Source organism: Manihot esculenta, chromosome 11, assembly GCF_001659605.2.
Source record: "Manihot esculenta cultivar AM560-2 chromosome 11, M.esculenta_v8, whole genome shotgun sequence".
NCBI lineage: Eukaryota > Viridiplantae > Streptophyta > Magnoliopsida > Malpighiales > Euphorbiaceae > Manihot > Manihot esculenta.
In genome coordinates, this window is record NC_035171.2 from 29598525 (window position 1) to 29616553 (window position 18029).

Below are 18029 nucleotides of genomic sequence, written 5' to 3' on the forward strand. Positions count from 1 at the left end.
AATTAAAATATTTATAAATGACCGATGAATAATTGATATATTTAATAATAATTAATTTATGAATATATTTATTATTTAAAAATAATAAATAAAATTTATAATGAAATTTTAAAATTAAATAAAAATAATATGATAACTTATTTGATCAAATCAGTCAATTTTCACCGATAAGATAAAAAAAAAATGGTCGTTGCACTAAACACCAAAGTCCAAACGCCAAAACTTGAATGGGCGAGCATGTTGAACTGTAGTTGCGGCTGCTTTATTCGTGTTGGGTCCCACATATCATATGGGAGCACACACGATCTTAACGGTAGATTTTGCATACAGCGTTCCTGGACAATCTCCTGCAGCCCTCTAGTGCCCGAACTTACCACGCTGGACTTTTGCGATACAACCACTGGTTTTCCTGCACATCGATCATGCGCTGCGTCTGCACCTCCGTCCAATTCGGGCATGTGAATTATTTTATTTTTTAATTCATATATATTTTTAAGTTATTTTATTTTATTAATTAATTTTTTTAATATTTAGACATTACTGTATTTTATAGATACGTTAAAGGGATCACGTTGTCACGTTTGCTCTGGTTTGGAAATTTTTTTTTCAAATTTTGATATTTTTTTAAAAAAGTTTTTAACTAAATAACCAAAAGCTCAAAAAACATAGTGATGATTGAAAAAACATTTTCTCAGTTTCTGATTTTTAAAATATTTTAAAAAATATTTTTTCTTTGAAAAATAAATTATGTTTATATTTTTATAATTTTATTAATATCCCTATATATAAATTTATTAATATATTTTATTTTTTGGATAAAATTAAATTATTTTTTAAAAAATATTTTTAAATATAAGTTATTTTTAAAAATAAATAAAGAAAAAATTGTAAAGTTTATGATTTAATTGATAATAAAATTAATATAGGATATAAATTTTTAAAACTTGAAAAGTATAATTTTTTTGTGATTAGTTCTTTGTTTTATATTTATAAATCCAATTCATTTTATAAAAAATGATCACAAATGACTTCGTGTAAAATTATTTATAATTTTGACTTTTTTTAATTTTATATATTTCATAAAAATATTTTTTAAAAAATATTATCTAGCTAAGAAAATATTTTTTTATTTTTATGTTTGAGCACTAAAAAAATTGATTAATAAAAAATATTTTTTTGATTAAATAAAAAATAAAGTCATTTTAAAGACAATACTTTTTTCCTTTAAATGATTTTTTTATTTTAAAATTTTATTAATATATTTTAATTTTTTAAATTAAAATTAAATAATAAAAATAAATAGGCTCATTTTTTCCCTATCTTATTAATACTTTCCTATCTTATTAATACTTTTATACATAAATTGTTTGTACATTTTAATTTTTTAAATTAAAAATAAAAAAATCTTATTTATTTTCAAAAAATAATTTGTACTTATAAAATTTTCAATGAAATTTTTTTTAATATTTTTTAATAAAATAATTTATTTTCTATTATTTAATTTTAATTTTAAAAAATAAATTATATTAATAAATTTATATATAACCTTATTAATAAGATTTTTAAGGTGTAGAAAACTTTTGAAAAGAGAAAGTTATAAAGAGAAAGTCTTTTTTTTTAATATTATTTTTTATTATTAAAAAATATTTTTATTATTTAATTTTTTGAATATTTTAAATATAAAAATATAAAAAAAATATTTTATGTGAAATAAATAGATGTATATAAAAATTTTAAATTAAAAATAATTAAGTTTTCTCATTTTAAACAATAGAATTTATTAAAAAAATTAATTGAATTTTTACAAAAAAATTTTATTTCAAATTAAAGAAAATATTAATTGATTGTAAGCTTAATCAAATTTAATAATATTTGATAAATAATGTATCACTACTAAAATCCGCATTGTTATTAATATTATGGTGGAGTATATATTTATTCTAATTGAAATTAATCCATTAAATATTTAAATTAAAATTATAACTTATTGAATATTTAAAATTATAAAAATAATAATATTTAAATATAAATTACTGATATGATAATATTTTATTGAAGATAAACAAAAATTAATAATATATATTATTAATTATATTATAATTTTATTGATTTTACTCTAAATTTTTATAAATTAATAAAATTATACAACAATACTTTTATTATTTTATAAAAATTCAAATCTAATATATAAAATTTCAAAAAAAAATAAATATAATTATTTTTAAATTTTTTAATAAATTATTAATAATATGATTAATTTATATTTAATTATTGTAATTTTAAATTTAATTATTCAATAAATTATAATTATAATTTATATATTTAATAAGTGAATTAATAAACTGTTGTTGAATAAAATTTTATTTTAAGTCGCTGATATATGATTAGAGTAATATAATTTGACACGTCACCTTTTTCAAAATCTTGCGAATGAAAATTTTTATATTGCTAAATTTTATTAGAAAAACATTACGAAAAATTAAAATCTTCATTGACCAGGGAGCCCGAGACGACAAACATGGCTGGTCGTTGAGAGGAAAAACGATCACAAACCATGCCGTTTATGTGTCGGCTGGGCTCCTAGGAGAGCCGAGCCGATGAGAGTTAAGACACAAGTCATCCTGAGAGAGGAGGAAGTGACAGGTTAAGGTGCTCTTACCACCCAATCCGTGCACATGTGGCATGTGCATCTACCACGCTGATTGGCTTGACTGGTAAATTATCAGATCGGACGTCTCAAACAGTCCCCAGAGGGTCCACATGGACGGTCCGATCAATTGAAGGTGTGAAAAAGTGAAGCCGTTTCATATTTAGTTCTTTGACTTTTGCTTTCAATATGTTTCTGCCTATCAGATTTTTTTTAATTTAAAAAAGTAACTTTCTATAATTTTTATTTTTTTAATTATTTTTTATTTTTTTAAATTATAATAATATATAAATTAACTGTTATGATTTATTCAATTTATTTAATTTTTTAATGATAATTTAAAAGTATTTTTAAATTAAAAAAATAAAATTTAATATTTTTAATCCTTGTTAAAGGATTTTGAGATAAATTTAACTTTTTACTACAGAAAAATAATAAAGTGAAGAGTAACTAGACATTTAAAGATACATGTAAAATAAGCATAAAAAGAGAGAGTGGTTATATCCTAGGATTTTAAAATTTGAGGCTGTGTTGGGTAGGGTGTGTATTGTCTGATATTGCTTAGCTGTGATGAGAATAAAAACTTGCAATTTGCAAAAAGCTTAATAAATATAAAGAAAATTGAAAGATATTTGGATCAGCAGAAATCTGTTGCCTTACATTTCAAGTTGCTTTACATTATTAAGGTAGGAATGAGGACTCTTTTTTTCTTAATGCCTATTCCATACGCCATTTAGTTCCTCCTTTCTGTCTTTTTCTATAATAAAAATTGGCAAAAATTACTATTTAGTTTATATAATATATAAATTTATTAGTTAATTTATTAATTTAAAAAATATTTTTAAAATTTAATTAAAAAAAATAATTAATTTATATTTTTATAAAATTAGGAGATAATTAATGATTTTATTAATAACACTTAATACGTAAAGTTAACGAATGATTAATTTATATCGATACGTAAAGTTAACTTTTGAAATGAGTTAAATCTAACTCAAATTTAATATGATATCATAGCCTTAATTTCTATCGATCTCCTATCGATATATCAGGTTATAATGTAGTTCTTGATGCGAGAGAATGTATTAAATTTTACATTGGTTTGAATAGTGGTAATATCAAATCAGTGATAATATATATCTTGTAAAGATTTTAGGCTTTTTGATTGAGTTAGATATGATATAATTTAACAATTTTTATCATAATCATTAATTTAATAAGGAAGAGTAAAATTTTAATGTAAAATGAATTTCAAAATGAAGTTTAAAAGTAGTTGACCATAAAAATAAGATTTGAGCAATTAAAAAATATAAATAAGAGAAAAATTACAACAATATAGCGCAAATTCAAAAAAATTAGATAAAATTTTGAATATATAATCAATTATGTTAAAATTTAAATATCTAAATTGAAATGTTAGCTTAGGTTATTGAATTAAAATGAGGTATTCATCAATCATCTCCTCCTTTAAAAACTCACATTCTAATCCAGAATTTTGAGTTGATTACAAAAGTTTTAGGGGATTTTTACAAGAAACTCTCCGTAGTGAGTTGTCCATAAAAAAAACAAGTTATAAATTTTAATCATCCATATACTTTTTTATTAAAATTAATTTATTTTTATTATAAATCAATTAATTTAAAATTTTCTATTTATTTAGAAATTTTTAATAAATTATATAAGAATTCTCCTGAAATAAAATAGTTTTCCACATTGTTAATTATAGAAAGATGAAGTATAGGAGGGATGGTTTAGTCACGTTCATGGAAAGTGTAGCAATTTGGTGGAGAATGGACACAACGTGAAAAAACAGAATAAAAAAGGAAGAGAATAATTACAAGCTATGGTGCAATGATGAATCATTCCCTTATTTTACTCACAACTACGTAATGTTTAGTTGTCATGATTCTTCCTTTTCATATATTAATAATATAATTTTCATTATTAATTAAATGATTTCTAAAATCTATAATTCAACTAAAATGACTCCCATATAATTAAAATAATAAAAAAATAAAATTTAATATCTACAAATTCAATTTAACAAAAAAAATTAAATTTATTTTGGTAAATTTATACACACAGATTTGTTTTGGTAAATATATTTTATGAAGTATTTTTTTTTTTTATAAAAATAGAGATTTGTGTTTAGTAAAAATATTTATGAAGTAATATTTTATTGGTTGACTGGGTCCCACACGCAAAATAAGCGGTGTGTTGCAACCAATCATGTGCTTATGCATGGCTGTGACTATGATTTCCTCCCCCCCTCGCCAACCTTCGTTCCGTGTGATTATGAAGACTGGACCTTTGGTCTACCCTTTCTAAAATTCCAACAACACACGCGTCGACCCTTTCTAAAATTCCAACAACACACGCGCCGATTCACTTATAAAATTGATTAAAATTAATTTAATTTATTTTAAAAAATAAAAATTAAATTAAATCAAAATTACGCGACGACAATAACACACTCGTACTACTGGATAAAACACCGGCGTTAGTTTAACCGACTAAACGAACCCTGACAATGTCCTGTCTCCGGCGCGGCGCGCCTCGCCGTTCCAGCCAAGCTGCTCCGTGAAAATTAAATCCGTCCAGCCATTCAACCCAAACCCGAGAGTTAGCTCCTAAACCCAACCACGGTTAAGCTCACTCCAGTCTAGCCACGCCACAAAACTCTCTCTCCTTCCTATTCTCTTTCGTTTCTCTCTCTCTCTCTCTCTCTCTCTCTCAAACTTTCTCTGTCTAAAAAGTCTTGTGGAGACTGGAGACGACCACGGCCATTGCTGGCCTGCTGAGTGCTAACGTTCTCCAAATTTAGCTAAAGAAAGAGACCGTAGGGTTTCCTACACTGGTCGATACGGTTGCGTACAGTGAGGGAGAGAGGGAGATCTGGTTTCGTTTCGGCGGAATGGAGGAAGAGAAAGGGGCAGTAGTTCAGAGTTTGATTGATACGGTGAATGAGATTGCTTCGATCTCTGATTATAGAGTTACGGTGAAGAAGCAGTATTGCAATTTAGCGAGAAGATTGAAGCTTTTGACGCCAATGTTCGAGGAGATTAGAGAAAGCAAGGAGCCGATTCCTGAAGAGACTGCGAAAGCTTTAGTTTTGTTAAAACAGGCTCTGGATTCAGCAAAGGAGTTGCTCAAATTTGGCAGCGAAGGCAGTAAGATTTACCTGGTGTGTTTTTTTTTTTTTGTGATTTTATTAAACACTTTTGGTTTTTTTATGTTTGGATTTGGATCTGTTTGGTTGCTTCTGAGCTAGAGGAAAGTGGTGGCGACTACACAATTTTCTGGCAATAACATTTAATTGAAGATTTGAGTATTTTAATTTGTGTATTTGTGGTTTTCTTTCTTTTGTATTTTTGGATAAGTTAGAGTAAATTCGATTTGGTGATAGAAGCTAAAAGAAAATGACAAAAACTGAAGATTTCAGTTCTTACGACTGCATTTTTCTTCATGACCAAGATGCGGTAGAGCTTGCAATTCGCCTTCCAAGTTAGAAGCTGATCTGGTTCTCATTTCGGCTTTTATTTCTCTTTTTCTTTTTGTGACAAATTTGAATCATCTGCAGCAACAATTTTGCTATGCAGATTTTCAACCTCCCTGCCCACCAATGTCTTTAGCTTCTCCAATCACTTACGTGCCTTAATCGATATATTTTATTTGATAGACAAATGGAACAATATATAGATAGAATGTTTGTGTTTTTTGGGTTTTATTAGTATCCCTTTCGTGTGTGGATCTTTGAATAGATTCGTCCCTTAACACGTCTTGGTTAGTGTTTCTTTTTTTCTCCATTAGTGTTTCCTATCTTGATTTCATCGATGATTGTTATCTGGGTATTACAGTATGGCATTTTCTCTTCTTGTGTTCTATACAATTGCGTCTGTGCTTCTGTTGCTTTACGTATGGCATGATAGACACTAGCTTTTATCATAAATATTATTGGGAGATTGCAAGAATATGACTTGATGCAGGGCCTATGGTCCAGATTGCATTTTTGGTAATCCTGTGACAAGCCTAAAGATCAAATCAAACTTAATGTTTGGGATGAAGGTACGCTCATGACTTGTGATTGATATGAACCTTGGTGATTGGTGAGCTGACTACTGCTTTAGGGACCAGGCCTTTAATGAGGGAAAGGATAAATATATCATGGAAGTAGGGGGAAGGGATTTTTCTTGGTTCAGATTTCAGACTTTAGACCTTTTACCTCCCTCCTCCGCTTCCCACGCTCTCTCTTTCTCTCTCATATGCCTTTTTTTACTGACAGTATTACTAGGGCCTGCAAGTGTTCTAAGAGTTCTGAAAAAAGTAAATGTTTTGTAGGATGTAATTGAATGTAATGGAAATGGAGCACAACCAAACAAAAGTTTAATAAAACAATGATTGAATATTCATTTCGTTACAATACATTTCTATTACATTATGCCAAACATGTACTAAGTGGTTTAGGATGGCATTTGGTTTGGCATTTCCATTCTCACTATGAACAAGTAGAAGAGGAATTACTGTCAGCAAAAGCTTGTTCCAAGATTTTTTAACAGATATGTTTACACCATACCTGGTTTTTAGCTTCAGATATGTGATTTTTTGTGAAAAGTGCACATGCATCAACATAAAAGTGTCCACTTTCCGTAATAAGATATTTTGGCATCATTGTTTGTTTCTTCATTGGAAATTCTGCACTATTTTTCTTTTCCTGGTTTTGAAGTTATGTAGAACCTTAATTTGTTAGTTTGGAAAAATGTACTCCTTGCTTCTTGCAGCAATTAAGTATTTAAAAATTACTAATTAATTGATATCATGGTCTTTCAGGAAGCCTTTTGTTTTATATTTGACTTTAGAATTTTCATTCTGCTTGCAGGTCTTGGAGAGGGAACAAATTATGAAAAAGTATCACGATGTGACAACTCAACTGGAACAAGCTCTAAGTGGAATTTCCTATGAAAACCTTGATATATCAGATGAAGTTAAGGAACAGGTAGAAGATGAATGAACAATTCCATTTGTTGTTTGTGGAGATGAAATAAGAACCTAACAAGCCATCATTCGACCTCATTTTAATCTATTTGCAGCTCAGGATGCAACGATGATCACTGGGGCATCATGATTATGTATAATATCTCCAATATGAGCTTGATTAGGCGCCAGGGGCTTTCTTTTATATATATATATATATTTTAATAATGCAATGATAATCCAATAAAAAAAACTAGGACTTGAGGTATTGCAAACTAGATTTATTCTCGTTTTAGTGTGTCCTTCAACAGTTCTTCAAAATAATAATAGCCCATAGAGCTTCTCTTTCTATTCCTTCAATATACGTAATTGATTTTACTCATGTTTTTTCTCAGGTTGAGCTTGTCCATGCTCAGTTCAGGAGAGCGAAAGGAAGGGTTGATCCTCCCGATGTGGAGCTGTATGAAGATCTATTATCCCTTTATAACAAGAGCAAAGATGCAGCAATAGATCCAGCTGTCCTAAGAAGATCATCTGAGAAGTTACAATTGAAGGGGATAGCTGACCTTACACAAGAGTCAATAGCCTTGCATGAAATGGTTGCTGCCACTGGCGGTGATCCTGAGGAAAACATTGAAAAAATGTCGATGCTATTGAAGAAAATTAAGGATTTTGTACAAACAGAAAACCCCAACATGGACACTCCTGCAAGTGAAAGGAGCCATCCTCCAAATGGCAGTGGACAAGCTTCCGCCAATGGGAATCACAAGGCCCCAGTTATACCAGATGACTTCCGCTGTCCAATATCCCTGGAATTGATGAAAGATCCTGTTATTGTTTCAACAGGCCAGGTATATGCATGCTGGATTTCCTCTCTTATATAGCAAGACAACAATTTGGATGGTTAGAAACTTCTGATGGATTGACTTTGAATTTGATTAGCATCTTGCTACAACTTTTACCTACAGATATATGTTCTGTCTTAAGCACAGATTTGGGACTTAATATGTGTTTCTTCTTGTCTATTTTCTTTTGTTTTTGTTGTAGACCTACGAGCGTGCCTGCATTGAGAAGTGGCTGGAAGCAGGACATACCACATGTCCAAAGACTCAACAGGCCCTCAATGGTACTGCTCTCACACCCAACTTTGTACTGCGCAGCCTCATAGCCCAGTGGTGTGAAGCAAATGGGATTGAACCACCAAAACGACCCAGCAGTTCACGATGTAACAAAACCTCATCGGCCTACTCACCTGCTGAGCGTACAAAGATTGAAATTCTCCTTCACAAACTCACTTCTGGTAGCCCTGAAGACCAGCGTTCTGCTGCAGGTGAGATCCGCCTTCTTGCCAAGCGGAATGCAGATAATCGTGTGGCAATTGCTGAAGCTGGTGCAATCCCTCTCCTTGTGGGCCTTCTCTCAACACCCGATTCTCGAATCCAAGAACATGCTGTTACTGCCCTTCTCAACCTTTCTATATGTGAAGATAACAAAGGAAGCATCATATCAGCTGGGGCAGTTCCTGGTATTGTACATGTGCTCAAGAAGGGCAGCATGGAAGCTCGGGAAAATGCTGCAGCCACCCTTTTCAGTCTTTCGGTTGTGGATGAAAATAAAGTTACAATAGGTTCTTCAGGAGCTATCCCTCCACTTGTGACACTTCTAAGTGAGGGTACACAAAGGGGGAAAAAAGATGCTGCAACAGCACTTTTCAACTTGTGCATCTATCAGGGGAACAAGGGAAAGGCAGTGAGGGCTGGAGTTGTGCCCACACTAATGCGTCTGCTGACAGAACCTGGAGGTGGAATGGTGGATGAAGCACTTGCTATTTTAGCTATACTAGCTAGCCACCCTGAAGGGAAGGCAGCCATTGGATCTGCAGAGGCAGTGTCAGTTTTGGTGGAAGTTATTGGGAACGGATCCCCAAGGAACAGGGAGAACGCAGCTGCGGTTTTGGTGCACCTTTGTGCCGGCGACCAGAAATATTTGGCAGAAGCGCAAGAGCTTGGAGTAATGGGGCCTCTAGTAGATTTGGCCCAAAATGGAACAGACCGGGGAAAGAGGAAGGCGCAACAGTTGATTGAGCGAATGAGCAGGTTTGTTGGGCAGCAAAAGCAGGCTCAGGCACAAACTGAAACTCAATCTCAGGTTCAGACTCAGCAGCCCCAGCCATCCTCCATATCAAATCCTGCTGATAAATGACATTTTTAGTTCATCATTTTCACAATTGAGTTCTTCTTTTTCCTTTGTTATTCTGTTTCGTTTCATCAAACTTGGAGATGCGGCCTTGATTTGGAAGGGGAGGTGGAAGATCACCAGTCCAGTTTGTAAGTTATTGATTTGTTTATGTTGGACGAGAAGTACATTTTAAAAGAGAGTATCCATCATCCATCAAAGGGGAAGCAAAAGAGAAATACTCAGCTGTGACGCGTCTGACATGTGAACCATTGTGGTATGTAATCATCCTCAGTTTTTATTGAAGAGATGTGTCCTACTCCTGTGTATTCAATATCAAACCATGTAAGATACTACTACTGATCAATGATGGAATTGGAGAAATCAGATGAATATCAAACCATCTGTTTTTTCTCTGAATTGTTTAAAGTCTATTATTAGTATCTGATTTAAAATATGTTTTTAGTGTATTATTATAAAATATTTATAAATATAATTTTATATCTTTTAATGTTATAAAAGAAATATAAGTCACATTTTTAAATTATATATGAAATTTATCATGCTTGTAAAAATTTCAGAAATTAACAAATACAAAAAGCATTGAAATTGATTTTGTTTAAAATCAAGTGATGATGAAAATGAAAATCTGTAAAAGTTGAGTGATTAATTTTCTTTTTCATTTATATATATATATATATATATTTTATCTCATCAATGATTAGAAGGGGAAGAATAATAGAGGATTGACATCATCATCATCATCCAAGTCAAGAAAAATAAAAAAATAATAATTAAAAGAAGGAAAAAAAACCAGATAAGTTCAAGATAAAAAAGATGGGAAAAAGCCTCTTACGTCTGCGCCTTTGGACAATATGGTCCCACACTGGCACTGCTCGGTCTGTTATAAAAAGCCACCAACGAGCCAATTTATCTCAACCATTCAAACTAAATACATTAAAATTTTTATATAAGAAATTAAAATAAAATATTCGATTTATTTCTTTTAAAAAAAATATTTCCAAATAGTAATATTAGTTTGATTTATGAATTGGTATATCTCCACACCTGTCATTCCTATCAAATTTAACTAAATTTTGAATATATGTTAATTATAAATTATGCTTTTATTTTTCTTAATTCAAATTTTAATTTGATAAAAAAAAATTAAATTTACCTTTTATTATATAATAAAATTAAAAATATTAATTTTTATATTTGGATCAAAACTTATTATAAACTATCATTAATTTATGAGATTTAATTAAGCTTAATTTTAGCTAATTTCTTTTTAAAAAATAATAAAACTGAGATTTTTGGTTTTGCTATTAATCTAAGAAATTGAATTTTCTTATTTTTTTTTATTTAATTCAATGTTAATATGACATTTTAAAAAAGTTATTTGATTACAATATTTAAAAAATAAAAAGGTTAATAAAATTTATATATATAATAAAAAATTATTTGGTTTTGTTAATAATGGTCTTTTAATTTAATTATTAGGTTTCAAAATGCAGCTTTTTTTTTCTTCTGGAGATTTCTCTTTCTATTTTTATTTTCTACCATAGAAAGTGTAATTGCATTTAAAAATCCATTAAAGCAAATAGCAGAGACAAGCCTAATAACAAAAAACTCCGGCCTATAACCCAACAAGCCAAAGTCCAGCCCAAAACCGACCCGTAGTCCCACCCTACAGCCTCAGGCTGTCAGATACAATTTTATTATTCCTTATTTTAATTAATTAATTAATTAATTATATTTTATTTAAAAAAAAACTCATAAAATTATTGAATTAAAATTTACTGATATATTTTTTTAATTTTTATCTACATAATATTCCATCTGATTCTACTATTTACGACTTCTATTTTTTTTAAAAGTGTATATATCACTTTGAATTTTCTTTATTAATTTTGTTAAAGTTCATAAGGCAAATAATATTCTTTTTTGCATTCTTCTTATGTCATTTTCATTGGCCTTTATTCCTCAAAATTAGGTATTTTCTTTCAATTATCTCTTAAATCTTCCACAAGCCTAATCTATCGTGATAAAATTATTATCTACACTATATGGCTTCACTTTATACATCCACCTAATAAAACTTTATAGAAAGCAAAACTTAAAATAAACCTCTACAAAATTTTAAGATAAAAAAAAAAAATCAGTGATCACCGCTAGATTTCACTATCCCGATCTAAGACCAGACCCATGATAACGGCCCATGATCTGAAGGTTTCTAAGTCTCCCGCATGAGGCAGATCCAACCCGCTCGAGGCAGGTCCAACCCGCTCAGCCGTAGGACCAGACTCCACTTAGATTTCTCAATCAGGTCGGCCCAGTCTTTTCGGTCCAATGATCAGACCTCATCTAGGTTCGGTCTTAATCTCTTCATCCAGTCCAGCCTGGAAGAAGGAAGGCGGCTAGCCCATCCGACTGATGGGTCCATCCGCGTGCATGCCAGAGGAGAATTAAATGGTCGTTACACATAGAACAGAAACCTGATATTCTCGTACGTCCGTATCAATATGGCAGAGACAGGTGGCCCAATGGGAGTGAGACCGTGACACGTCCAATGAAAAAGAAAAAGGGGAGAAACACTCTCCTCTAAGACCAAAATTTTTCTAAACTTACAGAATTTTTTGTAAACCCTATTTTCTGAATCTCAAATCACCAATCAGTTTAGGAATAAAATTGTATCGCATTTATTTTTAATAAATTAAATTTTATTAATAAATTCATGAAAAATTTAGTATAATTTTTAAAAATTAACCAGAAAACTCATTTATACACCAAATAGAATAAAATAAAAATATTATTCTGTTATAGATAATATTTTATTGTGATTGGAGTTTTATTAATTTTTTTAAAAAATTATTAATTTTATTTGGACACGTATATATATATATTTATATATTTATTATTTTAATATTAAAATTTTAAGTTTCAAAAGATATTTTTAATTTAATTATACCGATTGATAAATCTATAAAGATTTACAAAATTAAAAGTTTTGTTGGATATAATTTCAAAATACCATCGTAAAATGCGGTATTGTTGATTTTCTTTTATCTATTTATTAAATAAAAATTCAAAAAATTTTATCATTATTATCAGTGGATTATCTTTATAAGTTCTACTTTATAAAACTAACAATATTTTATTAATTTTTATTAAAAAATAAAAGTTATTAAGATAATAAAATACCATAAATTAATATTATATTTAATAAAATAATCCAATTACTATATTTACTTTACATATGTAATTATAATACTTTTTATATTTTTATTATATATATTAATTTTACATGAATAACTAAAATTAAAAAATATCTTTAAAATGAAACTCTATGATTTTATATTTACTATTTTTATTATATGTACACTAATTAAATTAAATAAATTATTATTATTTACTGCAATCAAAATCTATTAATTATATTCGGTCATTTTAGTACACATTCTTGGTTTAAAAAGATTTTTTTAAATATTTTATTAACTAAATTAAAATAAAAATATGAAATAATATAATTTCCATCACCAAGTAGTTATTATTATTATTATTATTATTTACTAATACTTGTATAATTGTATATATTATATTAGATGAATAAAAAAAGCTAAATAATTTTTAATAAAATTATATTTATAATCATAGTCTTAAAAAAATTGAAATTCAACAGTTTTGTGGTTTTTTTAATTACGAGTTCTATTTATTAAAAATTATATTCTCATTAGATTATATTGAATATACGTAAAATAATTTTAAAATTAAAGTTTTAATTAGTTTAATATTTTTAAGAGTTTTATTTATGAAGCATTATACTTTTATTAAGGTTATATTAAATATACGTAAAATAATTTTAAAATTAAAGTTGTAATTTCATATTATTATTTAATTTTTATAAATACTAAAAATATAAGTGTATTTTAGTGAATTCAAAAATTTACCTTTCATTTCTTTAATTACTTTAATATTATTAGAATTTCACCCATACACTCTCACTTTTATATATACTGATATTACCTAACGTGCCTTTTTCTTTTCTTTTTAAACAGAGTTTAGAGAATGAGAAAGTAAAACCTAAAATCTCTCTAATTTATTTAAATATATTTATTATTATGTTAAATATGTGAGTCTATTAATTTAAAATTTTTATGAACACCATAAAAACAGTAGAATTATTTTTTTCAAATGAATATTTAAATATTTAATTTTAAATATAATATTTTTTATTTTTTATTTTTTATTTTTTAAAAAAATAAATTGTTACAAAATTTATAATAATAAAAAATATAAAATATATGAAAATATAATTTATAACAAAATATAATATTTATTTTAAAATTAATTAATATTAATTTTTAATTAATTTTTTTAAAGCAAAACTAATGATGATATTAATAAAATTTTATCAAATAAAGATAAATATTATTCTAAATAGAGAGACGATTATTCAACATTAAAAGGGATATCAAATAAAGGTACGGAAGAGAGAAATAAAATTTGAATAAAGTTTCAAGACTGACGTCGTTATTGTGATTTCGAAAACCTATAATAAGCGATTTCGGAAACCCATAATAATTAGTAAATCTCCATTAAAAATTATCTTTCGAAACAATCGAATCAATAAAATTTGAAAAAAAGCCAACCACAGAAACAGATTCATAACTCTTCCACATTAACAAAATGTTTTTTTACAATCCTTATTTATTAACTGAGAAGCAACCATCAAAATGTAAAAAATTATGAAAAAATTTTATATAAGAACTAAGAGTTATTGTTTCTATAAAAAATAAAATGTTCAATTTGTAATTAGAAACCAAATCTTTCAATGTATTAACTGTTCGAGGATTGTTGCTATAAATCTGGTAAAAAAGTCTGCATATTCTGAAAATTAATTGGATTGTATGAGATAAATATTCTCATTATACAGAAATCATAAGTGACAATCGGAATATCTCTGAAACACTTAATAGGAATAATAATATTTTTTATCGATCGATAGTTAATTGCCGTATGGAAAAGAGAAGAAAAGAAATTATATTTAAAAACGGAGAAAAAGGTGAGTGTATGTAGTTCAAAGAAACTATATTGGAAAATTATTTTAAAACTGATTTTAATTAGTTAAATTTATTTTTAAATTATATAACTGAAGCAATAATAAGATCTAATAATTTTAGATTTTTTATTAAAATTTTAAATATCAATTTGGTTTATCATTATCCAAGTTATATTATTAAAATTTTAAAATTTATAACCGAAGCAATAATAAAAGTTGGTTTGTCATTATCCGAGTTATATTATTATTTATTATCCTATAATTTTTAATATCAATTTGAATTTTTTTACTATTTATGCATACTTATTTACCAATTTCAAATTAATTTTAATAACAAAAATTATTTTTACTTTAAAAATTAAATATAATTATTATAATTAAGAGATGAACGCATTATCTAATAATTTTATATTATTAAAATTATTATTTTTATATTCTTTTCTACAATTAATTAATATTTAATTATAATTTTTGATACAATTATTAATAATTAGAAGAACTATTTATTATTGAATAATTTAATATTAATAAAATTTATATTTTATATTATTTTTTTATAATTATTTAATATTTAAATATAAATCTAATAATATGATACATGATAATTATTTTAATATTTTTAATTAATATTTAAACTTATTATTTTAATAACCTTATCTCAAAAAAATTAATCTAAATATCACCAAAATTATTAATTTTTAATAATTATCATACATAATTATCTAATAAAATTATTTAAACTCATAAATAAGAAATTTAAACATGCATTAATTTTAAATAATAAATATCTAAAAACATTTTAAAAAATTATTTAAATAATTAAATGATTATTTATTTTAAAATTTAAAATTAATTGTAAATAGTTAAATAATATAAGGGTAAAACCAGCAATCCCATTATTCCTCTTATTTCCATTTTTATATATAGTATTTAAGGATTTTTTATGAGTCTTTGGGACTCGAAGAAATATGAGATAGGCAAATCTGTCTTATGGAGTCATTTGAAAATTTAAAAAATTTTATTTTTAATATATTTAAATAATTAATGTGATTTACTATAAAATCTAAATTTAATATATTTTAATATTAATTTATATTAATATCATAGATACAACATATGATATTAAAAATATTATAAAAGAAATTTAAATGTTTATGTTCATATTTATATATAAAAATTTAAATTTTAGTTGATAAACGTTTAATTTTTTTAATAACCCTATTTAAAATATATAAGATATAGTTATTTATTTCAAGTGTATATGATTAAATTAATTATGTTTAGCTAATTTTTGCTCTTAGTTAAATTTAATAAAAGTATTTCATGAATAAAAAATTTTGTTGTGAATATATAGGAAATTTTTGTTTACTCCTAAATCTTAATTTATATAGATTCATAGAATAAAATAATAAATTTATATGAAATTGATGCTTTTACAGGAAAAAATTACATGTGATTTGTTTAGGATTCATGAACCCACATATACATATCCATGTATCAAATCATGCGTGCGTGACGAAAGAGAGAGATATGGATGAGTGGAAAAGTGGAGGCAAAGCCAGCAGAGAAGAGAGCCAAATATTAAACGTCAAGCAATGTGGTCATAAACATGAAGGCATAGAGGTCATGGAATTCCGAGCCCTGCCTTTGATAGCTCCTCCTCATTTATGATCAAAATCCTCGCCCCCACCGACAAAAGCAGCCACTCTTCTTTATCATAGCTCTCTCTTCTCTTCTTTCTTTGCTTTTTTTTTTTTTCTCCTTTATTAGAGACCCTATACATATCCCATCCCCCTTCTTTCTCTGTGTTTTTGTTTGTAATGTAACTGTTTTTCTCTTTTCTTTGTATACGTTCCATGAAGAAAGATAAAGCGAGAGAAGAGCTTTGTGGCTTGTGTCTATTCTGGTTTTGTTGCTTTATTCGTTCTTACAAGGCAGCATCAGCAGCAGCCTTGGACCGTGCAAAAGCAAAATCCTTGATTCCTTTGCTTTCTGTACGAGACCCTCTTTCTCTAGCTACTTGTGTTGGATTATAATACTTGTACTGAAGACACCATCATGACTCTGGAAATTTTGCATATTTTTGTGTTTTTTCTTTTTTGGGTTTTGATTGTTATTCGATTCCACAATCTCAGAGCTTTCTTTTCAGAAGATTCTAACAATTCTATCATAGTTTATTGTTTTTTTTCTTTAAACTAATGTTACTTTTTTCTGGGATAGAATTTTGAGAGAGAGAGGGTATCAAAAGGCCTCGACTTCTTTTGACTGGTTTGTTTTTGAACTTGCATAGATATGCCGAAGAAATTCTAGAAACAATTGCCTCTTGGGTTTGGTTGAAAGTGGACAATTATTGCATGGTTTTGAGCGGGATTCTTGGCATTTTCTTTGATCCTTTGTCTTTCACTCAACATTCAACTGATCTCGCTAGCTCTTTCCTTTCTTCCACCAAACAAAACGATAAGTCGTACGTCCCTTCTATATAATTACAAAATCATTAACATCATCCATCTCTCTCTCTCTCTCTCTCTCTCTTCATGTACGCATGCAGAGACTCACATTGCATGGAGCAAGGTGAGTTTCTAGGTTACAGTTTCCTTGCATCGGTAAATATGACTGAACACAAGTACGAACCTAAGTGCTCTCAGATGAATCATTTATAAGCGTCAGACAAGAAGTTGCTTTCTGGAAATTCTTGGTCTCCTACACATAGGCGATTTGGAGAATAAATATGGGGAAATGGGAGAATCCCTATTCAGCAGATCAACGAGCACTTCTTATCAGACCACTTCCATTTGCAATGAAGGACCCAAAGTGTGTGTTTTTGTGTCTGTATAGAGAGAGAGAGAGAGAGAGAGAGAGAGAGACCAATAAGTGGACTCAAATTCAGCAGTGGCAATAAGCTCACAGTAACCTGATCAATCATCTGATGACAAAAATCAAACATGCATGATACGTCTACCCAGATAAAGATCAGTGAATGAGGAAGAAAGACAAATTCATATCTGATGTTTAATAAGATCAAATTGGGTAATAAGTCGCTTTAGTACTGAAAACTTCCCTAATCGCATACGTTTATCAGATAAGAATCAGTCATCCGTATCAGTTACCTGATCGATTTGCAGAAACATTGCCATTTTATGTTTGATGGAATTATGTTGATGATGAGAATGCATG

General features: G+C 27.9%; 1 protein-coding gene across 1 annotated transcript; it reads left to right on the top strand.

The window, feature by feature from the left end:
* The first annotated feature begins 5356 nt into the window (after positions 1–5356).
* On the top strand, positions 5357–10227 carry LOC110626168 (U-box domain-containing protein 13). Its single transcript, XM_021771940.2, has 4 exons — positions 5357–5831; positions 7524–7640; positions 8014–8469; positions 8666–10227. The coding sequence occupies exons 1-4, from the start codon at positions 5562–5564 to the stop codon at positions 9818–9820; spliced, it is 1998 nt and encodes a 665-aa protein (XP_021627632.1). The 5' UTR covers positions 5357–5561; the 3' UTR covers positions 9821–10227.
* The last annotated feature ends 7802 nt before the right edge of the window (positions 10228–18029 follow it).

Bases quoted from the DNA above. Each gene is read 5' to 3' on its own strand.
- LOC110626168 (XM_021771940.2), top strand. From the start codon at position 5,562: ATGGAGGAAGAGAAAGGGGCAGTAGTTCAGAGTTTGATTGATACGGTG. The intron at 5,832-7,523 runs GTGTGTTTTTTT...TTCTGCTTGCAG, and splicing joins AAGGCAGTAAGATTTACCTG to GTCTTGGAGAGGGAACAAAT. The intron at 8,470-8,665 runs GTATATGCATGC...TTTTTGTTGTAG, and splicing joins TTATTGTTTCAACAGGCCAG to ACCTACGAGCGTGCCTGCAT.